The sequence below is a fragment of the Pristis pectinata genome, chromosome 5 (assembly GCF_009764475.1).
Source record: "Pristis pectinata isolate sPriPec2 chromosome 5, sPriPec2.1.pri, whole genome shotgun sequence".
Lineage (NCBI taxonomy): Eukaryota > Metazoa > Chordata > Chondrichthyes > Rhinopristiformes > Pristidae > Pristis > Pristis pectinata.
Window position 1 is genome coordinate 4,140,765 of NC_067409.1, and position 23,351 is coordinate 4,164,115.

Sequence of the window (23,351 nt, forward strand, 5' to 3'; positions counted from 1 at the left end):
GAGCCGCTCTCCTTAAAGGGGGCGATCCCTTCCCTTTTCCCCCCTCCGACAGAAACGTGTGGGTGGTGGCAATGCAGCCAGTCCAAGGGAGTGCTCTGAAATAAGTCAGATTTCACTCTGCTTCGCCTTCCACCAAAACAGGGTGGACATTAAATCCAAGGGAGAATAATTCGCATCAGTCCTCCCAAAATAAAGTGTTTGACAAAATTCCTGATGGTTTACAGTATAACTGGTAACAACAGTTTTGCAAGAAGTCTCATTGCATTTAACATCATCTTACTGTGGCCAGCAAGCTGCAGAAGGAAGCAATGACATATGCAGCAATGAAATATCTTAATTTAATAAAGAAATAAATTTTTTTCATTGACACAGTGTTGTACAGGAGCTTCAGCCCATAATTCTCCAAACCCACCAAGATGTATATTCAAGCTAATCCCATTTCCCAGCACTTGGCCCATATCCCACTAAACTCTTGTCGTCCATATACCTGTCCACATACTTCCTAAATGCCTGAAGACTCACACTCAACGATTCAGGAACAGCTTCTTCCCCTCCGCCATCGGATTTCTGAACGGTCCGTGAACGCTACCTCGTTATTCCTTTTTATTTGAACTATTTATTTATTTTTGTAATTTGTAGTAATTTTTATGTCTTTGCACTGTCCTGCTGCAGCAAAACAACACATTTCATGTCATATAAGTCAGTGATAATAAGCCTAATTCTGATTATCTAATGTACCTGCCTCACCCACTTCCTCTGGCAGCTGGTTCCATATATCTACCACCCACTGGGTATAAAAGTTGCCCCTCAGGGTCTTATTAAACCTTTCACCTCTAATCTTAAAACTGTGACCTCTAGTTTTTGATTCCCCAACCCTGGATAAAAGACTACTTCACCTTATCTATGCCCCTCGTGATTTTATATATCTCTATGAGATCACTCCTCAGTCTCCAGTGCTTCAAGGAGTAAAGGTCCAGCCTGTCCAACCTCTCCCTATAACTCAGCCCCTCGAGTCCCAGCAACATCCTCGTAAATCTTTTTGCACTTTCCAGTTTAATCACATCCTTCCTATAACAGGGTGACCAAAACTGAATACAATACTCCAAGTGTGGCCTCACCAATGTCTTGTACAATCACAACGTAACCTCCCAACTTGTATATTCAATTTATATTGATTCATTTTTGGATATAGGCGTTGGTGGTGTTTGTAAACCACTTACGACAATCTGGTGGATTTATGCTTACTGTTATTAAGTGAAACTTTCTTTATTTAAAAGTGAGATATGCTTATGTAATTTAAATTCCCTAGCTGTCTTTGCAAGATTTGCACTCACATCTCTGGAACAATTGTTCAAACCTCTGGCTGCTAACCCAGTTACATAAGCATTAGGCTACCACTGTGGAAGAAAATTTAAAGCATTATTAAGAGGGTCAAACCATTTCTACAGACAGCTGTCTGTCCTTGGTTAACTGCTAACTAACTAACTAACTAACCTTATCTAGCTTGCTTGCTTGCTTGTTCTCAAAGAAAGATATGGGATCTTGTCTTTTTTTGGAATCATTGTTTCATAATCTATCCTAATGCTGCAGGCAGAGTAACTTTTAAGTGCTTCAGGTTATCGCCTAGAATATGCTGAGAAACTTTTGTATTTGTGTAAATGCTTTTTTGTCGTGTATATTTTAAATATAAAAATGAGTGTAATCCTTTGCTGAGCTTTTAGGAGTCTGAGCTCTCCATAACATCATGCTACAATAAAGGCTTTTCTGAAGCAGACGCCTTCCGGGTCCGAGTAATCTTTTTCCTTGACAACCACACAGTCGTCATGTACTGGACCCTCTGCTCTTTGACAGTGTACTTCCCTTTGCTAAAGGTGAGAAGGAAAGTTTACTGGGGTTGGAGCAATGAACAGTCTGTTGGAGGAACTCAATGGCTCGAGCAGTGTCTGTGGGAGGAAAGGAATTGTCAACGTTTCGGGTCAAAACCCTGCATCAAGACTGAGGCTGGACTGGGTGACAATCTTTTCTTTCTGTGTGTTCAGGTTCAGCCGTTTGCAGTCTTGCTCCTGAGTCAGAAGCTGAGGAGATTGACGCACAATATTCCAGGCTGAAATCCCTCAGCAGTTGTGTAATACTTCAGATGAGAAATTAGACTAAGCTCTTGTCAACCCGTACCATTAGTTCAAAGAAGATTTGGGGAACTCACTTTCGAGTCCTGGCTAATGTTTCTCCCTCATCCAACATAACTAAAAACAGATTATCTGAACATTATCATGTTGCTATTGGTGAAGGTTTGCAGAGCACGTTTTAAGATATCTTTATTAGTCACATGTACGTCGAAACACACAGTGAAATGCATCTTTGCGTAGAGTGTTCTGGGGGGCAGCCCGCAAGTGTCGCCACGCTTCCGGCGCCAACATAGCATTCCCACAGCTCCTAATCTGTACGTCTTTGGAATGTGGGAGGAAACCCATGTAGTCACAGGGAGAACTTTCCTGTGTCCTCACCACAAAATTCAGCATCAGAAGTTTGCAAAGGAACATCTAAACAAGCCTGATGCATTTTGGAAAGAAGTCCTGTGGACTGATGAAGTTAAAATAGAACTTCTTGGCCGCATTGAGCAAAGGTATGCTTAGAGAAAAAAGGGTGCAGAATTTCACGAAAAGGACACCTCTCCAACTGTTAATCATGGGGGTGGATCGATCATGCTTTGGGCTTGTGTTGCAGCCAGTGGCATGGGGAACATTTCACTGGTCGAGGGAAGAATGAATTCAATTAAGTACCAGCAAATTCTGAAGCAAACATCGCACCATCTGTAAAAAAGCTGAAGATGAAAAGAGGATGGCTTCTACAACAGGATAACGATCCTAAACACACCTCAAAGTCCACAATGGACTGCCTCAAGAGGCTCAAGCTGAAGGTTTTGCCATGGCCCTCACAGTCCCCCGACCTAAACATCATCAAAAATCTGTGGATAGACCTCAAAAGAGCAGTGCCTGCAAGATGGCCCAAGAATCTCACAGAAGTAGAAGTCTTTTGCAAGGAAGAATGGGTGAAAATCCCCCAAACAAGAATTGAAAGACTCTTTGCTGGCTACAGAAAGCGTTTACAAGCTGTGGATACTTGCCAAAGGGGGTGTTACTAAGTACTGACCATGCAGGGTGCCCAAACTTTTGCTTCAGGCCCTTTTCCTTTTTTGTTATTTTGAAACTGTAAAAGATGGAAATAAAAAAGTAATCTTGCTTAAAATATTAAAGAAATGTGTCATCTTTAACTTTATGCCTTTGGAAATCAGCTCATCTTTTACTCGCTTAGCTATTCACAGTAATAGAAATTTTGACCAGGGGTGCCCAAACTTCTGCATGCCACTGTATAGCACGGAAAGAGGCCCTTTGGCCCAACTGGTCCATGCTGACCAAGATGCCCATCTAAGCCAGTCCCATTTGCCTGCATTTGTTCCAGATCTCTATCCATGTACCTATCCAAGAGTCTTTTATCTTACCTTATTTATCAATGTATCCATGCAATGCTACGAATACAGTTACAGAGTATCTAAATGTACTGTTGATATGTTCTTTATACCATCTCTATTGAGTTTTCCATGTGCAATATGTTACCAATAAGAATAGTGGAGATGTCTTGAAGGCAGAGTGGGTGTTCAGGAGGAAGAAATTTTTAGGAGATACCAGAAACCGCAGATGCTGGAATCTGGAGCAAAAAACAAACTGCCGGAGGAGCTCAGCGGGTCGGACAGCGTCTGTGGCGGAAAGGAAATCCCTTTCACAATTCCCCCCAGCCCCCCAGGTGCTGCTCGACCTGCTGAGTTCCCCCAGCAGTTCGCTTTTTGCTCCAAGTGTTAGAAGGAAATGAAGATGGATGGGCTTTATTGAGAGGGAATGTGTGGTCCTGAAGAACAATCATGATACTCTCGATTGTATAGCTGAGGCATCTCTGGTGTTGATTGAGGTTATGGGGAATGTGTGGTCCTGAAGAACAATCATGATACTCTCGATTGTATAGCTGAGGCATCTCTGGTGTTGATTGAGGTTATGGGGAGGAGCTGGGAGAACTGGGTTGAAATAAAATCAGCCATGTTTGAATGCCAGAGCAGACTCTATGGGCTGAATGGCCTAATTCTGCTCCTATATGTCAAGAGGCAGTACACTCTTAAGGGCAAGACCCTTAACAGTGTTGAAGAGCAGAGAGACCTTGGGGTGCAAGTCTATGACTCACAGCAAGTGGCTACACAGGTCGACAGGGTGGTTAAGAACGGTTGCATTTATTAATCGAGGTATGGAGTACAGGAGTCCGGAAATTATGATGCATCTTTATAGAACATTGGTCAGGCCGCATTTAGAGTATTGTGTGCAATTCTGGTCACCTCACTATAGGAAGGATGTAGAGGCTTTAGAGAGGGTGCAGAGGAGGTTTACCAGGATGCTGCCTGGATTAGAGGGCATGTGCTATCAGGAGAGGCTGGGCAAACTTGGCCTCTTTTCTCTGGAGCGGCAGAGGCTGAGGGGTGATCTGTTGGAGGTGTATAAAATGATGAGGGCATAGATAGGGTGGAGAAGCAATATCTTTTTCCCATTATTGAGCGATCCAATACCAGAGGGCATGCATTTAAGGTGAGAGGGGATAGGTTCAGAACAGACGTGAGGGGTACTTTTTTTACTGAGAGAGTGGTGGATGCCTGGAATGCGTTGCCTGATAGGGTGGTGGAAGCAAATTCATTGGGGGCATTTGAGAGGGGCTTGGATGGGCACATGAATGAGAGGAAAATAGAGGGATATGGGCATTCTGTAGGTAGGAGGGATTAGCTATGTCGGCACAACATTGTGGGCCGAAGGGCACGTTCTGTGCTGTACTGTTCTATGTTCTATATCTTGTGGTCTTATGGTAGCAAAGTACAGGCGGATAGAAGGGAGCACTGCTTCTAAGATCAACAAATCTGCAGATGATGGAAATCTGAAACCAGAAAATGCAGGAAGAGTTGAAAATCATAAAAAGCAGAAAAAAAGCTTTATTGCTTCAGGTCTGAGACTTTGTCAGAATTGGGGAAGAAAGAAAACTTGCTTTCAGTGGCAGAGGAGGTGGGATTGGGAGGGTTAGGGCAAAGGGAGTATCTCTGGTGGGGTGAGACCAAATGTATTAATGTGGCAGTTGTAAATCAGATTATGTTTCAGGCATTGCTAACAGCAGGACTATGGGACATGCCAAGCAAGCAAGACAATACTAATGGAAGGAGAAAAGCTGAGCCAAAATCATTGATGGATGACTGGCAGAAACGACCAGCAGACAGAAGGAATGAGTTACCTAAAGTGTAACTAGAGTACTAAGGGTACTGGAGACACCAGAGACCGCAGACGCTGGAATCTGGAGCAATAAATGATCTGCTGGAGGAATTCAGCGGGTCGAGCAGCATCTGTGGGAGGAAAGAAATTGTCAATGGGTTGGAACCCTGCATGACCTGAAACATTGACAATTCCTCTCCCCCCACAGATGCTGCTCGACCCGCTGATTTCCTCCAGCAGATTGTTTATTACTAAAGGTACTGGATGTGGTCAGAGATGAGAAATTTATCTCTTTTGTGAAAAATATAAAAGGAATCTGGAGCAAAAACCAAACTGCCAGAGGAACTCAGCGGGTCAGGCAGCATCTGTGGAGGAAAGGAAATATAAATGAGTGATAGAAAAATGGAGGGTTATGTGGGAGGGAAGGGTTAGGTTGATCTTGGAACAGGATAAAATGTCGGCACAACATTGTGGGCCGAAGGGCCTGTACTGTGCTGTAATGTTAGATGTTTTATGAGGTGGGCAGGAGGCTTGCAGAGGACCAGCAGAGATAATTGGACCGATTGGCCAGTTTACTGGGCTGTAAATTCTACTCGAGCCACAAGAAACTCTTGAAAGGTCTCAACCCGAAACGTCGACTGACCATCTCCCTCCACAGATGCTGCTTGACTTGCTGAGTTCCTTCGGCAGTTTTTTTTTGCTGTAAATTATATCCCTCTGGCAGCTCACACTAGTTATCCTAACATGAACTTGGACTACATTTCTTTTTCTCTCTCTCAACTTGCACTAATGTCATTACGTTTATTTTGTCCTGTAAATTATGTATAATTTATGTTAATTTAGGTTAACGTTAACTTGCTTGTAATGTACTGTGCTGCTGCTGCAAAAGGCTAATTTTCATGGCTTGTAAATTATTGCCCGTGACAATAAACTTGATCTCAGTGAATGGGTCTCCTTAATGAAATGTGAAGTATGTGTGCTGCTATAAAGTCAAAGTTGCGTTTATAGAACATAGAACAATTACAGCACAATTCAGACCCTTCGGCCCACAAAGCTGTGCCGAACATGTCCCTACCCTAGAAATTACTGGGCTATTGTCATAAGCACAGGTACATGTACAGGTGCATATTGTCATATGCACAGGTACATGTGTGCACAGGTGCAACGAAAAACTTACTTGCAGCAGCATCACAGGCACAGAGCATCAGATAAGCAGCATTCACAAGAAAAACATAAATTGAACATAAGTTTTTACAAAATTTTTAAATTTGTTTCTCATGAAAACACAATTTTTACGAGAAAGAAATTATAAATTTAGAACAGTTAAGAAACTGTTTACCAGAAACTGAAGAGTATCAGCCAAAAAATAAAATGAAACAATAAATTATATTTTAATAAACCTACAACTGAGATGATTAAAAATGCCTCCAGCAGTAACTGTTTATGCAAATGAGCAGTGCAATAAAAATAAACGTCAGCATTTTGCTTTGTGCCACGCATTTAATGCAAATTCAAAATAACTTACATTTATTTTAAAAAGTTTTTAAAAAAAATTAAAATTCTGCCAGTTCAAAAAAAGTCGCTTTGGTCGTTGTCCCCTCCCCTTTTAAAACGTTGCCTTTAAGATTACGGTAGGAGGAGGTGTCGACCCAACTTGATCGCGAGCGGCCGCCGGCGTTGTTGTGATTGACGGGAGCATTGGACCAATCGACGTTGAGGACCGTGCTTCCCCTTTTTGAGGAGCAGCGGCAGCGTAGCCAATTGGCGTGAGGCGTGGGCGGGACTTGGAGGCGGCCGTCAGGTTAGTGTGAGAGGCAAAGGAGCCGTGGGGAACATGGCGGCGGCGGAGGGAGTGAGTGTCGGAGGCGGAGGGGAGGGGAGGATGGGCCGCGGGAGGAGGAGGAGGAGGAGGAGGAGAAGGAGAGGTGGCGGCCCACGAGGGTTGGAAATTGTCTTAATTAAACCCCGTTACCATGGTTACTGCTTCTTCAGGCCCACAGCGGCCAGTGGGAATCGTGGCCCCGCCCCTCCCCTCCCTGACCTCTGACCCCGTTCCCCTCCCCTTCACCCTCCTCCTCCCCTTCCCTCCCCCTTCCCCCCCACCCCTCCCCCTCCCCCCTCCCCCTCCCCCCTCCCCCCTTCCCCCTCCCCCTCCCCCCTCACCCCTCCCCCCTCCCCCTCCCCCCTCACCCCTCCCCCCTCACCCCTCCCCCTCTCACCCCTCCCCCCTTCCCCTCTCACCCCTCCCCCTCACCCCTCCGCTTCCCCCCTCCCCCTCCGCTTCCCCCCTCCCCCTCCGCTTCCCCCCTCCCCCTCACCTTCCCTCCTCCCCCTCACCTTCCCCCCTCCCCTTCCCCCCTCCCCTTCCCCCCTCACCTTCCCCCCTCACCTTCCCCCCTCACCTTCCCCCCTCCCCCTCACCTTCCCCCTCCCCCTCCCCCCTCACCTTCCCCCTCCCCCTCCCCCCTCACCTTCCCCCCTCCCCCTCCCCCCTCACCTTCCCCCCTCCCCCCTCACCTTCCCCTCTCCCCCTCCCCCTCCCCCTCCCCCCTCACCTTCCCTCCTCCCCCTCCCCCACCTTCCCCCTCCCCCCTCACCTTCCCTCCTCCCCCTCCCCCCTCACCTTCCCCCTCCCCCTCACCCCCTCCCCCTCACCCCCCTCCCCCTCACCTTCCCTCCTCCCCCTCACCTTCCCTCTCCCCCTCCCCCTCACCTTCCCTCTCCCCCTCCCCCCTCACCTTCCCTCTCCCCCTCCCCCCTCACCTTCCCTCTCCCCCTCCCCCTCACCTTTCCCCCCCTCCCCCTCACCTTCCCCCCCCCTCCCCCCTCACCTTCCCCCCCCTCCCCCCTCACCTTCCCCCCCACCTCCCACCTCCCCTCTCCCCGCCCCCCACCCCCCTCACCTCTCCCCCCTCACCTCTCCCCCCTCACCTCTCCCCCCTCACCTCTCCCCCCTCACCTCTCCCCTCCCACCCCCCTCACCTCTCCCCTCCCACCCCCCTCACCTCTCCCCTCTCACTCCCCTCACCTCTCCCCCCTCACCTCTCCCCCCTCACCCCCTCCGTGATCCCCTCACCTCCTCCCCTCACCCTCCACTCAGTGATCCCCCTCATCATCCACACCCCTGGAGGCTCCCTCTCCCCCCTCACCCAGTGATGCTCGTGCCCTCTACTGTGTGTGACTCCTTACCCCATGATCCCCTCCACCCTGACCCTCCCATGACCCCCTCACCTGTTGACCCTGTGACTTCCTCATTCCCCTCCACCACCACCCTGTGACTCCCACCCTCACCCTGTGTCCCTCCTCCCCCTTCCTCCCGTCCCCCCTCACTGTGTCCCGTCCCCCCTCACTGTGTCCCGTCCCCCTTGCCCCGTGTTGCCTCTCCTCCCCTTTGCTCTTATTCCTCCCTCAACCTGTTCTATTAGATTGATATTCAATGGCATTTGGTTTACTAATTACCATTAATGTCCTGGGGTCACTGTTAACCAGTAACTCAACAGGATCAGCCTCATAAACACTCTGGCTATGAGAGCAGTTCAGGGGCTGGATATCTGGTGGCAATTGACTCCCCTCCTGACAACCTAAACCTTTCTATCACTTAGAAATAAATTCAGAAACAAATTTACAGGAACACAAGGATAAACTGGGGGAAAACTCCACAGAGAGCCGGCATGGAATAATAACTGAATTGCTTCATTCTGTGCCACGAGGATTTCTTAAATCTATAATATTTAAAATAACATTTTTGAAATATTGATCTACTGTATATGTTATTGAGCTTGGAATCTCAAAGTGAGGGCAATGAGCTTTTGATCTGATACCATATGGAGCATTTTCGTTCAGCTTTGGGCACTGTACCTTGGGATCTTGGATGAGTATGGCATGTTTACAGAATGAAGCTGAAGCTTAAAAGGATTAAGCTTTAAGGACAAGTTATGTAAATTTATATTCCTTATGTTCAGGTTGTTGATGGAGGAGCTATTCAAAGTCTTTAGACTGATGGGGATTTGAAGGAGTTGAAACTATTTTCTCTGGGGAATCAGATATATTATCACTGATGTATGATGTGAAATTTGTTGTTTTGTGGCAGCAGTACAGTGCAAAGACATGGAAATTACTATAAATTATAAACTAAATAAATAGTGAAAAAAAAGGAATAATGAAGTAGTGTTCATGGACCATTCAGAAATCTGATGGTGGAGGGGAAGAAGCTGTTTCTAAATCATTGAGGAGGTACAGAATTAGGTTTCTGTACCTCCTCCCTGATGGTAGTAACGAGAAGAGGGCATGTCCCGGATGGTGAGGGTCCTTAGTGATGGATGCTGCCTTCTTGAGGCACCGCCTCTTGAAGATGTCCTCGATGGTGGAGAGGGTTGTGCCCATGATGGAGCTGGCTGAGTCTGCAACCCTCTGCAGCCTCTTTGGATCCTGTGCATTGGAGCCTCCATACCAGGCTGTGACACAATGCAAATCCTTTACATTGTGGCAGAATGTGGTTCAGTTCCTCCATAAGGAAAATGCACAGAAAACATCATCATTCTCTGCAACTTTTATGTGAAATTGCATCATAGTAGTAACTGTCTTATGATAAGAAGTGCATGTTAACCTTCTCAAGTGATGAGGGAGAAATACTCATTGCTGTATTTCTCTCATGGAGTCAGTTTTCAAATGCACGGTGCTGAAAAGAGTAACATCATACAATTGATCTTTAAGGCAATGGACTCTAAAAAGATTTGATAAAATGTTAGATGATATTTTTACTGAAAAGGCAATGGGGAGATGTTAATGTGGAGATTGGCAGGCATGGTAGTGTAGCGGTTAGTGTAATGCTATTACAGCGCCAGTGACCCGGGTTCAATTCCAGCTGCTGTCTGTAAGGAGTTTGTACGTTCTCCCTGTGGGTTTCCTCTGGGTGCTCCGGTTTCCTCCCACATTCCAAAGACGTACAGGTTAGGAAGTTGTGAGCATGCTATGTTGGCACTGGAAGCGTGGCGACACTTGCGGGCTGCCCCCAAAACACTCTACGCAAAAGATGCATTTCACTGTGTGTTTCAATGTACGTGTGACTAATAAAGATATCTTATCACCTTAAACCTATGCCCTCTAGTTTTTGGTTCCCTCTCCCTGGGAAGAAGACTGAGTGCATTCACCCTGTCTCTGCCCCTCGTGATTTTATACACTGTCTTGTTGTACCTCCCCTAAAGTATTACCTTGTGACCCTATGGATTAAATTCCATTTTTCCACTTTTTTGCCTAACTGATCATCTCTAGAACATTTTCCTTGTGTCAACCAAATAGCCAGTTTTTGTAACTTTTGCAGACTATCATGACCTTTGCATTTGACTTGAAATTATTACTAAATGTGACATGAAGCAAGGCACTCGGTACCTGTGGAATCCCACTGGTAACAGCCTTCCAGCCTTGCGGTCACAAAACATACCCCAACTATTACCCATTGTTTCCTGTCACAGTTTTGAATTCAATTTGCTACTCTGTCTTGGATCTCATGGGTTTTCACAATTTTGACCTGCCTGCCACTTAGCACCTTATTAAAAGCGTTGCTAAAATCCATGCAGAGTGCGTCAAACGCACTGCCCTCATTGACCCTCCCTGTAACCTCAAGGTCTACTATTAGTCAGATAAGATTTTTCCTAAGCAAATCGAAGATCATTGTCCTTAGTTAATCTGTGGCTTTCTAAATGAGGATATGTATTGTCCCTCAGAACAGATCCAAAATTTGCCTGCTGCTGAAATTAAACTATCAGGCATGTAATCATTTGGTTTATCCTGTAATCTCATTTTAAACAACAGCACTTGTCCAACAATCCTGTAGGCTGAGAGGATTGCACAATGGACCACACCTCTCCAGTGTCCCCCCCTTGCTTCTTTCAACAGCCTAGGTTGGATTTTAGGCCTAGTGATTTATCCACTTTCAAACACTGTCAGTATTTCCTCTCTTACTTTGTTTAATCTGTCCAATATTTCACACTGTTCCTGTTGAGCGTTGACCCACCCCCCCACGCACCAGTTCTGTGAAGATGGTCACACTCTTCAGTATTAAATATTCTTTAAAAGTCTCACTCATACCCTGCACCCCAACACACTGATTATATTCTTGATCCCAATGAACTCTACTTGGATATCTTTGCGCTCCTTGTGTGAAAATGCTGGAAACTCTGACGAAGATTCTTGGACCTGAAACTGTAACTCTTTCTCGTACCACAGACACTGCCTGAGCTGATGAGTGTTTCCAGGATTTTCTATTTTCATTGACTTTCTCTCTCCTTTTTTGACTCTTAAACGTTTTGTGTAACTTTTCTTACTTTGTAGTTCCTTTTAAATGAACTTAATGCACTTTTAAAAGAACTGTAAAACAAAATAGCAATCTCACAATTTCTTTTGAGAAAAAGCACGGGGAAAAACTGCTCATAAGGTGCCATTTGATTTTAGGATGCAATCAGTTATCAATAAATATCACTCTCATTAGCTGTCTCCACCTTCACCCTCCCCACTCCCCTTCTGCTTGTACCTGGCTCCATATGCTTGTTTTTTTTTGATGTCTCCAACTATCATCCACCTGCCTCTGTCTCCCAACTCCTCCCCCTCCCCTACCTGCCTCAATCATTCTTCACCCCTCCTCGGTTCACCCATCATCTCTGGCCCCTCTCACCACTCCCCCCTCTCCTCTTTATACTGGCCATCTCCACTCTCCCCTCTCAGTTCTGATGCAGGGTGTCGACCAGAAACGCCGACCCTTACTATTCCTCCCACAGACGCTGCTCGACCCACTGAGTTCCTCCAGCAGATTGATTGTAGCTCCCTCCCATTATGCCAGGAGGTCTGTCGGATCCAAGTGTGGCTCAGTGATGCTGCAAAGCAGAGACTGACCAAGGGACACGGTAGAGTCTAGGGAGAATGTGGCCTGAATACCACTCGGTGGGAGTTGGGGCAGGTACAGGTCTTGTGTGCGGAGCGAAGGGGTATGAGAGCAGACTTGGAGATTGCAAATTGAGTGCTAAAATTTTAGCGCAACAAACAATCTGCTGGAGGAACTCAGTGGGTCGAGCAGCATCTGTGGAGGGGAAAGGAATTCTCGATGTTTCAGATCGAAATCTTGCATCAGAACTAAATAAGTGTTTTCACCCAAAACGTCAAAAATTCCTTTCCTGCCACGGATGCTGATCAACCTGCTGAGTTCCTCCAGCAGATCGTTTGTTGCTCCAGGTTCCTGCATCTGAAGTCTCTTGATTCTCCACTAAAATGTTAGTTGTTAAGAGCCATTTTGCTGATAGTACGTAAATTCAGACAGGCACATAAACAGGCAGGGAATGGAATGTGTGCAGGCAGATAGGATTGGCTTCATGGTTGGCATGTAAGAGTAACTGAGAACGTAAGGGTTAATGTAGTTCAGCTGCTGTTGCCTAACCACGGCGTGACTATAGTTGATATGCATGATGTCCAGGTGTCTCATGTAAATCGAAGAAGTAGTTAGTTAAGGAGTATCCCTGTCTGGCTAGCTGTTTGTGATAAGCGGTTGTCCTTGGAGCCTGGAGCTGTCTGTGATTTTAGATTGTAGCATTATGACCTGCTGCTGAGTTACGTAGTGCTCAAAGATAAGAAAGGAACGGATAATGAAGCAAAAGTAAATCATTATAATGGGTATGTGAAACTTAGCAAGTAGGCAAGAGGGACCCTGGCATGTGAATCTCTGAGTGGGGATCAGTACAGAACTCGGGTTACACTGTTTACTCTTTCTCTGTATCCCTCACTCCCGCTAGTGAAAGAAAAATAAAGCACTTGTTGTATGCTCCTTGGTTCTGTTTGTGTTTGCTTTATTACAGCGAAGATCGACTTTCACAGGCACAGACTCTGTGGGCTGAAGGGCCTGTTCCTGTGCTGCCTTGTTCCATGCACTTGTTTTACCTCACTGCCACAGGTGAGGGTTCAGTTAGCAAGCAGTGGCAAGTACTGAAATGCTGATTTTTCTCTCGTTCCAGTGACACTGTGACGTTCCTCTTTGTGCTTTTACTGTTGGATAAGGACGTGTCCGGCCAAAGTATTTCATAAGGAGGTCTGAGAGGGGACGCTGTGATGGAAGGCTCTTCATCTCCCCACACCTCTAGGCAGACATCTCGCAAGCGGGAAGTGAGTGTGGAAAGCCAGGGTAGGTCACACATCCGGGTGAAGAAGGTGCGGCGAGCAACACAGTGGAACACGGCCGACTATACAGTCCACGATACCGACAACGACATGCTTCTGATCATTTCCAACAAGAACGAGGTGCAGAGGAAGGCCAGGCCCAGAAGACCATGGGCGAGGAAAAGCAACCGTAGGTTGAATCACAAGCACAATGCCCACACCGTAAAGTTCTCCCTGGTTGAAATGAGGACAAGGGGTGCCACCTCTGACTGCGCCGACGGTCAGCGCAAGTTAATGAATTCCGAACCGAAGGCCCAGAAAGAAGAAGTCGTTGACCAGTGGGGTCAGCAGCTTCCAATTGAAGTCTTGGTTCACATCTTCCATTACGTGGTGTCATCCAATGGAGCTGTACCATTCCTCTGCAGGTAAGGGCTAGATGGGGGAGAGAGAAAGTAAGGAGGAGTTGTTGAGGTGAGTGTATGTGAATAGTGGGATAGAGTGCAAGGCTGACATAGATGGGATTTGGACACGGGATTGGGGGTGGGAGTTGGGGAGGTGGATGGTGGTGTACACAGAGTTTAGGCATGTACAGCAGCGAAACAGGCCCTTTGGCCCATCGTCCATGTTGACCATCAAGCACCCATTTACACTAATCCATTTCATTCTCTCCACATTCCCATCAACTCCCCTCAGATTCTACCATTCACCTACACACTTGGGTCAATTTACAGTGGCCGATTAACCCACCAACAATTTTGGCTGGGGTTGGGGGTCGGAGAACTCAGGGTTTGGGGGAGCTGGACGGTCGGTGAATTCGGGGTTTGGGGGGGGCAGTGGGGGTCAGTGAACTCGGGATCTGGGGGCGGGGGTGTTAGTGACCTCGGGGGTTTGGGTGGGGTTTGGAGGGTCAGAGAACTCTGGGTTTGGTGAACTCGCGGGTTGGAGGGTCGGTGAACTCGGGATGGTGATTGACCCCAGAGACCTACATTTAACATAGAACAATACAGCACAATACAGGCCCTTCGACCCACCATGTTGTGCTGACCTACAAACCTCTCCTAAGACTATCTAACCCCTTCCTCCCACATATCCCTCTATCTTAAATTCCTCCATATGCTTATCTAACAATCTCTTGAACTTGACCAACGTATCAGCCTCCACCACCACCCCCAGCAGCACATTCCATGCACCAACCACTCTCTGGGTGAAAAACCTCCCTCTGAAGTCTCTCTTGAACTTCCCACCCTTTAACTTAAAGCCATGCCCTCTTGTATTGAGCGTTGGTGGCCTGAGAAAGAGGCGCTGGCTGTCCACTCTATCTATACCTCTTAATATTTTGTACACCTCTATCATGTCTCCCCTCATCCTCCTTCTCTCCAATGAATAAAGCCCTAGCTCATTTAGTCTCTCCTCATAATCCATACTCTCTAATCCAGGCAGCATCCTGGTAAATCTCCTCTGCACCCTTTCCAACACCTCAACATCCTTCCTATAATGAGGCGACCAGAACTGGACACAGTACTCTAAGTGTGGTCTAACCAGACTTTTGTAAAGCTGCATCATTACTTCGTGGCTCTTAAACTTGATCCCACGACTTATGAAAGCTAACATCCCATAAGCTTTCTTAACTACCCTATCCACCTGTGAGGCAACTTTCAGTGATCTGTGGATATGAACCCCCAGATCCCTCTGCTCCTCTACACTGCCCAGAATCCTGCCATTAACCTTGTACTCCGCCTTGGAGTTTGTCCTTCCAAAGTGTACCACCTCACACTTCTCTGGATTGAACTCCATCTGCCACTTCTCAGCCCAGCTCTGCATCCTATCAATATCCCTCTGTAAGTTCCGACAGCCCTCCACACTATCCACAACACCACCGATCTTTGTGTCATCTGCAAACTTGCTAACCCAGCCTTCCACCCCCTCATCTAAGTCGTTAATAAATATCACAAAAAGTCGAGGTCCCAGAACCAATCCCTGTGGGACATGACTATTCACAGCCCTCCAATCTGAATGCACTCCCTCCACCACAACCCTCTGCTTTCTACAGGCAAGCCAATTCTGAATCCACATGGCCAAGCCTCCCTAGATCCCTTGGCTTCTGACCTTCTGAAGAAGCCTACCATGCGGAACCTTGTCAAACGCCTTACTAAAATCCATATAGACCACATCCACTGCACTACCCTCATCAATCTTCCTGGTCACCTCCTCAAAGAACCCTATCATGCTAGTGAGGCAAGATCTTCCCTTCACAAATCCATGCTGGCTGTCCCTAATCAGTCCATGTTTCTCTAAATGCTCATAGATCCTATCTCTAAGAATCCTTTCCAACAGCTTGCCCACCACAGATGTAAGGCTCACTGGTCTGTAATTCCCTGGCCTATCCTTATTACCTTTTTTGAACAAGGGGACAACATTCGTCACCCTCCAGTCCTCCGGTACCATTCCCGTGGACAACGAGGACTCAAAGATCCTAGCCAATGGTTCAGCAATCTCCTCCCTCACCTCACGAAGCAGCCTGGGGGGATATTCCGTCAGGCCCCGGGGACTTATCAGTCCTAATGTTTTCTAACAGCTCTAACACATCCTCTCTTGATATCTACATGCTCTAGAATATTACCCTTACCAACACTGTCCTCAGCATCATCAAGACCCCTCTCCTTGGTGAATACTGAAGAGGAGTATTCATTGAGAACCTCACCCACTTCCACAGCTTCCAGGCACATCTTCCCACCTTTGTCTTTAATCAGACCTACCTTCACTGTAGCCATCCTTCTGCCCTTCACGTACGAGTAAAAAGCCTTGGGATTCTCCTTAACCCTACTCACCAAAGCTTTTTCATGTCCCCTTCTCCTCAGCCCCTTCTTAAGTTCCCTCCTTGCGACTCTATATTCCTCACGAGCCCTGTCCGATCCTTGCTGCTTACACCTTGTGTATGCTGCCTTCTTCTTCCTGTCTAGTTGTTCCACTTCCCTTGTCACCCATGGTTCCATCACCCTACCACTCCTTCTCTGCCTCACTGGGACAAATTTATCCTTAACATCCTGCAAGACATCCCTGAACATCGACCACATCTCTATAGTACATTTCCCTTCAAAAATGTCACGCCAATTTACACTCCCAAGTTCTCGCCTTAGAGCCCCATAATTCGCCTTTCCCCAATTAAATATCTTCCTGTCCTCTTTGCTCCTATCCCTGTCCATGACAATGTTAAAGGTTATGGAGCGGTAGTCACTATCACTCAAGTGCTCACCCACCGATAGATCTGTCACCTGTCCCGGTTCATTACCTAAAACTAGATCTAATATGGCATTCCCTCTAGTCAGCCTGTCAACGTACTGTGACAAGAATCCAAAATCATCTAATATGGCATTCCCTCTAGTCGGCCTGTCAACGTACTGTGACAGGAATCCATCCTGGACACACCTAACGAACTCCGCCCCATTGAAACCTTTGGCACTAAGCAGGTGCCAATCAATATTTGGGAAGTGAAGTCTCCCACTATAATAACCGTTATTTTCACATCTTTCCAAAATCTGCCTCCCAATCTGCTCCTCAGTATCCCTACTGCTACCAGGGGGCCTATAGAATACGCCCAGTAGAGTAACTGCTCCTTTCTTGTTCCTAACTTCCACCCATACTGACTCTAGAGAGGATCCTTCTACATTATCCACCCTTTCTGCAGCTGTAATAGTGTCCCTGACCAGTAACGCCACCCCTCCTCCTCTTCTCCCCCCCCTCCCTATCCCTTTTAAAACACTGAAAACTGGGAATATTCAATATCCATTCCTGCGCTGATGTCAGCTGTGTCTCTGTGATAGCCACAACATCATAGTCCCATGTACTAATCCAAGCTCTCAGTTCACCTCCCTTATTCCTGATGCTTCTCGCATTTAAGTAAATGCACTTTAGCCCATCCACCTTTCTACTTTTATAGCCTGTACTCTGCTTCTCCTTCCTCAAATCCTCTCTACCTGTCAGATCTGACTTTTCCCCATCCCCTTCTTCCTCTGACCTACTCCTCTGGTTCCCATTCCTCTTGCAAACTAATTTAAACCCTCCCGAACCACCCTAGCAAACCTGGCTGCAAGGATATTGGCCCCCCCTCAGGTTCGGGTGTAACCCGTCCTCTCTATACAGGTCCCACCTTCCCCTGAAGAGATCTCAGTGATCCAAAAATCTAAAACCCTCCCTCCAGCACCAACTTCTCAGCCATGCATTTATTTGCCACCTCCTCCTATTCCTACCTTCACTATCACGTGGCACTGGCAGCAATCCTGAGATCGCTACCCTCGAGGTCCTGTTCTTCTGCCTAGCTCCCTAAACTCACTTTACAGGACCTCATCCCTCTTCCCACCTATGTCGTTGGTACCAACATGAACCACGACTTCTGGCTGTTCTCCCTCCCGCTCAAGAATCCTGTGGACCCGATCAGAGACATCCCGGATCCTGGCACCTGGGAGGCAACATTCCATCTGGGATTCACGCTCACTGCCACAGAACCTCCTATCTGTTTCCCTGACTATCGAGTCCCCTATCACTACTGCCTTCCTCTTCTCCTCCCTTCCCTTCTGAGCAGCAGGACCAGTCCCAGTGCCAGAGATCTGGCTACTGCTGCTGGGCCCCGGCAGGTCATCCCCCCCAACAGCTTCCAAAGCAGAAAACCTGTTACTGAGGGGAACAGCCTCCGGGCTCCTCTGCTCCATCTGCCTGTTCGTTTTCTTTTCCCTTTTCCCTCCCCTGACAGTTACCCTTCCATCTACTTCCTGGAAGTACCTGCTCTAAGCAGGGGTTAATGTCTTCTGATGTACAGTGTCTACATAACTCTCCCCCTCCCTGATGCTGCGCAGTGTTTGAAGCTGTAACTCCAGCTCATCGATTGTGAGCCGAAGTTCCTCCAGCCTCAAGCACTTACTGCAGATGTGGCCATCGTGGACCGCAGCAAGGTCCACGATCTCCCACATCAAGCAGCTGCAGCACACCACCATGTCCTCCATCTGAACTAATTCTTTTTTTTCCCCCTACCTAGCTTTTTCCTACTTAAATATTTCTAACAGATAACAGGGAAAACTTACCTTTTCCTACCAGCTACTCACCTGCCTCACCCCTTTAAGCCGAAGCCTCTTGAGCCAAAGCCCAAATCACTCTGCTCCCCCTCACTCCGCTGCCCGCTGGATATCTTGTACGGTTGGATAGAGCAGGAATGTCTGCTGTAGTGTGAGAGTTACAGGCCGGGCTGTCGGCCGATGGGTTCTTTCGATTTGATCTCCTCACCCACGTCTTTAAACAGAATGGCTCGCGTGTGTCACCTGTGGAATGGAGCCGCTGGCAACCCCAGACTCTGGCGCAGGGTCACCATCTCTCAGTGCTGGGTCAATCCTGGAAAGAAACTCCAACCTCCAGTTCAGAGAAAAATCCAGAACACCTTAAGCTGGCTGACAGAGAACAGGTTCGTAAGGCGGAGGGGTCTGGCTGTATTAGTGGTGGGGGGGGGGGTGGGCGGTGGGGTTTGGTTGGGAGTTGATTTATTTTCAGATTGTGTGCAGTTAGTGAGAGGCACTTACAAGACGTCTGTTGTACCGTGCTCTGGGAGTCAAACCTACAGAGGAAGGAAACGGTCAGTCTGTGGATAGACTTAAACTTGAGAATAAGAACTGTAAATGTTGAGGTAGTCGAGCTGAGCAGCATGGATACAGATCCTTCTGCCACTGAGTCTGCACCCATTTTTACACTAATCCTACTCTAAACCATTTATTTATCCCCCACATTCCTGTCAATACCCTTACCCTGATACTGTCACTCATAGTAGCAGGGGTAAAGGCCCTTCGGCCCATCGAGTCTGTGCCGACTATCAACTACCCATTTGCACACCCTCTATTGATCCCATTTTGTTTTATTATTGTCCCCACGTGCTCATCGGCTCCCCCCCCCGATTCTACCACTCACCTACATACAACGACCAACCTCCACGTCTTTGGGATGTGGGAGGAAACCGGAGCACCCGGGGCGGACCTGTGTAGTCACAGGGAGGACGTACATACTCCACACAGACGGCGCCCGAGGTCAGGATCGAACCCGCGTCACTGGAGGCATTGGCTTCACTATCTGTGCCACTGTGCTGTATTCATGTGCTGGATGAGCAGAGTGCCGTGGTAGGCTTTGGGTAGTGGGGTTTCAGTTCCAAACCTCCCTGTCCTTCCATTAAACCCCCACCTTGACGAAATATTTAGTTATCTCGCCCACTCCCTCAAGACCCTGCTTCCTTTTCCCATGTGGATTCCACAAGGCCCCACGGGCTACTTTCGGATTAGAGGAATGAAATCTTGCTGTTCTTCCCGTGAGCTGATGATAAACATCTGGTGAAATGACTTCAACGTTGAGATGGCTATTGGTTCTCTGAATTTGGGGTTGCAAGCTCCAGCAGGGTATTGTTCCTTTCCTGCTAAGGAGGTAGAAAATTGAGGGAAAAGTTGCCAGCCGATTCAACCTGCCTTCGATGTGTTTTTTTACACACAGGTTTTCACAGCTTCGGGAGTTCTCCCTCTGCCATTGGAACAACTTAGTGAGTTACACCCTGAAGGTAGGATTGCCCAGTCACTCATTCTCCTGTCACATGAGAATGTGCAGCTGTGGAGGCAAAGTCATTGGGTGTATTTAAGGCAGAGATTGATAGGTATCTGAGTAGCCAGGGCATCAAAGGTTATGGTGAGAAGGTGGGGGAGTGGGGCTAAATGGGAGAATGGATCAGCTCATGATAGAATGGCAGAGCAGACTCGATGGGCCGAATGGCCGACCTCTGCTCCTGTGTCTTATGGTATTGTGGTCTTTTGAGCAGTGTAACATCGTTTCAGTTCTGCTGCTGAAGTCATATTTGAGGGAATATCCAGCAATGCTAACTTTTTAATCCTCTGGAATCTGAAAGGTTTGCTACTATATCTGGACATATTGGGGAGAATTAAAGTCGAGTTTATTGTCATCTGCACAACTACATGTACGCACAGGTGCAATGAAAAACTTACTTGCAGCAGCATCACAGGTACATAGAATTATATACACAGTATTCACAAGAAAAACATGAATTATTGCCAGTTTTTACAAGAAAGAACACAATCAGAACAATAAAACCCAGCAAAGTCCATTTTAATGCAAAGTGATCAAAGTGGTCGTTGAGTTGTAGTGACTAGGGTTGTGCCGTTTGGTTTAAGAACCAAGTGGTTGAAGGGAAGTAGCTGTAAAGGTTTGCCACTATATCTAGACATGCTGGGGAGAATCACTATAACCATTCAGTTGTTGTGTAAGTTAGATCTTTTTCTTCCCTAAAGGGGTAATAATAATGTACTCATTCTAAAAGTCTTTGTATTTAAGGCACATATATGGTAGTTGTAACTCAGGATAGAAGGGATGCTGATATTAGTTGTGGGAAATTCAGGAGGGTGCATTCCAGGGTTGTGGTTAGACGGCTCTATGGGGGGAAGCTCTACTCTGCAATGCCTCACTTGGGCAGAAAGGTGAGACCTTTACCATTGCTCAATGGAAACTGAGTTTGATCTGCCTTGTTCTTTCTGGTCTATAACACATATTGCTGAGATAGGTTGTAGATCACAGGGAAGCCATCCACTCTGGATATGATCGTCTACTTCTGATATAAGGCCATTTATCCTGTTGAGTTCATGCCGGCTTTCTGTTGAGCAATCCATTTGGTCCACTTCCTCACTGCCCTGCAAAGTATTATCCCTTAAGTATCTGTCTATTTCCCTGTTGAAAGCCCTGAGCAATGAGTTGAAGGTCATAACTGCTCCATGTTTGAAAAAAGGTTTTAATGTCCCCCAGCATCGTTTGCCAACCACTTTAAAATGGTATCCTCTTTGGTTCTTGAATGGGAACAGCATCATCCTATTTAAAGCAGTCAAGATCCTGCACACTGCTACTAAATTCATGTTTAACGAATCTTGTAGAGTTTTTCGAGGAGGTTACCAAGAAAGTAGATGAAGGAAAGGCTGTGGATGTTGTCTACATGGACTTTAGTAAGGCCTTTGACAAGGTCCTACATGGGAGGTTAGTTCAGAAGGTTCAGACACTAGGTATCCATGGAGGGGTTATAAACTGGATTCGAAATTGGCTGTATGTGAGAAGACAGAGAGTGGTTGTGGATGATTGTTTCTCAGAGTGGAGGCCTGTGATTAGTGGTGTCCTCAGGGATCTGTGCTGGGACCATTGTTGTTTGTTGTCTATATCAATGACCTAGGTGATAAAGTGGTAAATTGGATCAGCAAGTTCGCTGATGACACTAAGATTGAAGGTGTAGTGGACAGCGAGGAAGGATTTCGAAGCTTGCAGAGGGATCTGGACCAAATGGAAAAATGGGCCAGAAAATGGCAGATGGAATTTAATGCAGACAAGTGTGAGGTGTTGTATTTTGGAAGGACAAATCAAGGGAGAACATACACAGTAAATGGTAGGGCACTGAGGAGTGCGGAGTAACAAAGGGATCTGGGAGTTCAGATACATAACTCCCTGAAAGTGGCATTGCAGGTAGACAGGTTTGTAAAGAAGGCTTTTGGCATAGTATTGAGTATAGGAGTTGGGATGTTATGGTGAGGTTGTATAAGACATTGGTGAGGCCAAATTTGGAGTATTGTGTGCAGTTTTGGTCACCTAACTATAGGAAGGATATCAGTAAGATTGAAAGAGTGCAGAAGAGATTTACTAGAATGTTGCCGGGTCTTCAGGAGTTGAGTTACAGGGAAAGATTGAACAGGTTAGGACTTTATTCCTTGGAGCGTAGAAGAATGAGGGGAGATTTGATAGAGGTTTACAAAATTATGAGGGATATAGACAGAGTAAATGCGAGTAGGCTCTTTCCACCTAGATTAGGAGAGATAAGTACGAGAGGACATGGCTCTAGGGTGAAAGGGGAAAGGTTTAGGGGGAACATTAGGGGGAACTTCTTCACTCAGAGTGTGGTGGGAGTGTGGAACGGGCTGCCATCTGATGTGGTAAATGCGAGCTCACCCTTAAGAATAAATTGGATAGATACATGGACAGGAGAGGTCTGGAGGGTTATGGACTGGGTGCAGGTCAATAGGAATAGCGGAATAAAGTTTCGGCACAGACTAGAAGGGCGAAATGGCCTGTTTTCTGTGCTGTAGTGTTCTATGGTTCTATGGGTTTGCTGCACTCTGATTCTATTTGATTTAGGAACAGTGCCAAGTGTCCATGTCATTCCACTGTTGTTACAATGTCACTATCTGTCTCCAGGCCATCACGAAGTCCTGTCCTCATTTAGTCTCCTTGCGACTGACCAACTGTACTGGTGTCACATCTGATGTCTTTGAAGCTTTGGCCACCCATTCCCGGAAGCTGGAAAGTCTAAACCTACAGCATTCAGTGGTAAGAGAACTAATTGTGAGTTTTTGCAGCTGAGTTGTGAAAGGATTCTTCAGTTATTGCACAATTGTACCAAAGTGAACCAGAAGTGAAGCTCAGTCTGTGTTGCCCAGGCTGAAATGGTCCCCATTCACCTGTCCCATTTATTTCTTGTCAAATGATTCAAGACCCTCTTAAATATGGTGACTCTACTTCAGAGGTTCTTATTTAAAAAAATATATACTATGCTTCTATCAGTAAACCTGAGGTTATACTCACCTGGTGAATCTCTCCTGCACTCTCTATTACTATCACATCCTTCCTGTAGTGCAGCAACCAGAACTGTACCCAATACTACAAGTGCAGTCTGACCAATGTTGTGAACAGCTGCAACATGATGTCCCAACTCTTTTATACTCAACGCCTCGGCCAATGAAGGCAAGCATACAAAATGCCCTTCTTCACTATCCTATCCACTTGTGTCACCACTTTCAGGGAACTATGGATTTGCACCCCAAGGTCTTTCTGTAAACCAATGCTCCTAAGTTCCCTGCC

General features: G+C 46.8%; 1 protein-coding gene across 2 annotated transcripts in view; it reads left to right on the plus strand.

Annotated features, from left to right (window-relative positions):
- The window catches only part of fbxl6 (F-box and leucine-rich repeat protein 6), a 78,869-nt gene that overhangs the window by 35,449 nt on the left and 20,069 nt on the right, over positions 1-23,351 (plus strand). The window contains exons 3-7 of one of the 2 annotated variants that reach the window (XM_052015507.1): positions 6,917-7,092; positions 13,289-13,855; positions 18,721-18,879; positions 19,947-20,010; positions 22,689-22,820. In XM_052015507.1, coding sequence (XP_051871467.1) covers positions 13,383-13,855; positions 18,721-18,879; positions 19,947-20,010; positions 22,689-22,820 — 828 coding nt within the window. In that variant the 5' untranslated portion in view covers positions 6,917-7,092; positions 13,289-13,382. Of the gene's footprint in view, positions 1-6,916; positions 7,144-13,288; positions 13,856-18,720; positions 18,880-19,946; positions 20,011-22,688; positions 22,821-23,351 lie in introns of those variants that run through there. The other variant, XM_052015508.1, reaches the window with a different exon arrangement.